The 1,556-nt window shown below is 39.4% G+C and overlaps 1 protein-coding gene across 1 annotated transcript; it reads right to left on the bottom strand.

Annotated features, from left to right (window-relative positions):
* Positions 1 to 645: 645 nt before the first annotated feature.
* LOC107503941 (peptidyl-prolyl cis-trans isomerase A-like) lies at positions 646 to 1,151 on the bottom strand. The gene is given in 2 exon segments (XM_036228331.1): positions 646 to 1,061; positions 1,064 to 1,151. Coding segments are annotated over 2 exon segments (489 nt in total). The 5' UTR covers positions 1,137 to 1,151.
* Between the last annotated feature and the right edge of the window lie 405 nt (positions 1,152 to 1,556).

Here is a 1,556-nt window from a genome sequence, read left to right as displayed (position 1 = left end):
AAATAAAAAGACTGAACAAACAATGGTGAACATAGGCAACCAGTTAGGAAGCTATTATCGTAATCTAGAATAAAAATAATGACTTAGAAAACATGATAAGAGTGGTCATATTTATTTATATTTTGAAAATAGAGCTGACAAAATTTGTCGATGGCTAAATATGAGTGTGAGAAAGAGGAGTCAAAGGTGGCCACAGTTTTGTAGCCTGAGCTATTGGAAAGATAAAGTTGCCATTTGCTGAGACGAGAAAGATGGCAAGAGAGGACTTTGTAAAGAATTTGAGTTCAGTGTTTACCATGTTTTTCACTTTAGTTTTGTTGGCATAAAACATTGTATTAGTTTAAGGTGTACAACATAGGATTTTAAATATGTATATATTGAGAACTGATCACCACAATAAGTTTAGTTAATATTTATCACCTGACTTAGTTATATTTTTGTTGTTGCTGTTTAGCTTTTATTTCATGATCATAAACTTAACTCTGCAACCCAGCTAGACTTAGAGGGACAAGGAAAACCTGGAACACAACAAATTGCAACAAGAGCACAGAGATGATAGGGTGTTCCAAGCAGGTGGAGTGAGGGGTGCTCTCACGAGCTACAGAAGGAATGATCTGGTGGTTAAGATAAAACAAGTTAAATTAATTAGAATTGTCCACAGTCAGCAATGGTGATCTCTTTGCTGGTCTTGCCATTCCTGGACTCAAAGCACTTCATGGCCTCCACAAAATTCATGACCTCTTTCACTTTGCTGAAAACCACATGTATGCCATCCCACCACTCAGTCTTGGCAATACAGATGAAAAACTTGGAACCATTTGTGTTGGGTCCAGCATTTGTCATGGACAAGATACCAGGACCTGTATACTTTAGTATGAAATTCTCAGCATTAAATTTCTCTCCATAGATGGACTCGCCACACATGCAATTATAGTATGTGAAGTCACCACCCTGGCATATAAATCCTGGAATAATTCTTTGAAAGCAGGAATATTTATAACCAAATCCTTTCTCCCCAGTGATCAGAGCATGAAAATTTTCTGCTGTCTTTCAGACTTTGCAAACATCTTGAAGGAGATATAGCCCAAGGGTTCACTGTCAACAGTGAGATTGATAAACACAGTGGCGTTAACCATGACTGGGCATGGGTTTTGCTCCAGAATGGCAGTGTGTGCAAGGCCATTTACATTTTTTTCTTGAAATGAGAACTTTTAAGATTTAATCTCAGAGTCTAGTCAAATGGCAGAATAGGAAAACATTGTGCTTGTCTCCTCCCATGACCACAGTAAAATTACAACTGAATTATAGAACAATCCACCTGAAAAACCATCTGAAGATTAGATGAACCGAACCCCTATGACTAAGGATATAAAGAATAGGCAACATGGAGATTTGTGGGTGGGATGGGGATGCGAAGTGGGCTGCTCCCACACCCTTGTGTGGCCATTGAGCACACTGGGAGAAATATACCAGCCACAAAGGCCCCCTTGGAGGAGCGACGGTCTCACTCCATGCAAGGCTCCTCAAACCAGCTTTCCAGTGCTGAGAAGAGAAAT

This window comes from Rousettus aegyptiacus, unplaced genomic scaffold (assembly GCF_014176215.1).
Source record: "Rousettus aegyptiacus isolate mRouAeg1 unplaced genomic scaffold, mRouAeg1.p scaffold_m13_p_11, whole genome shotgun sequence".
NCBI classification, from domain to species: domain Eukaryota; kingdom Metazoa; phylum Chordata; class Mammalia; order Chiroptera; family Pteropodidae; genus Rousettus; species Rousettus aegyptiacus.
This window is presented reverse-complemented; position numbering and strand designations above follow the sequence as displayed.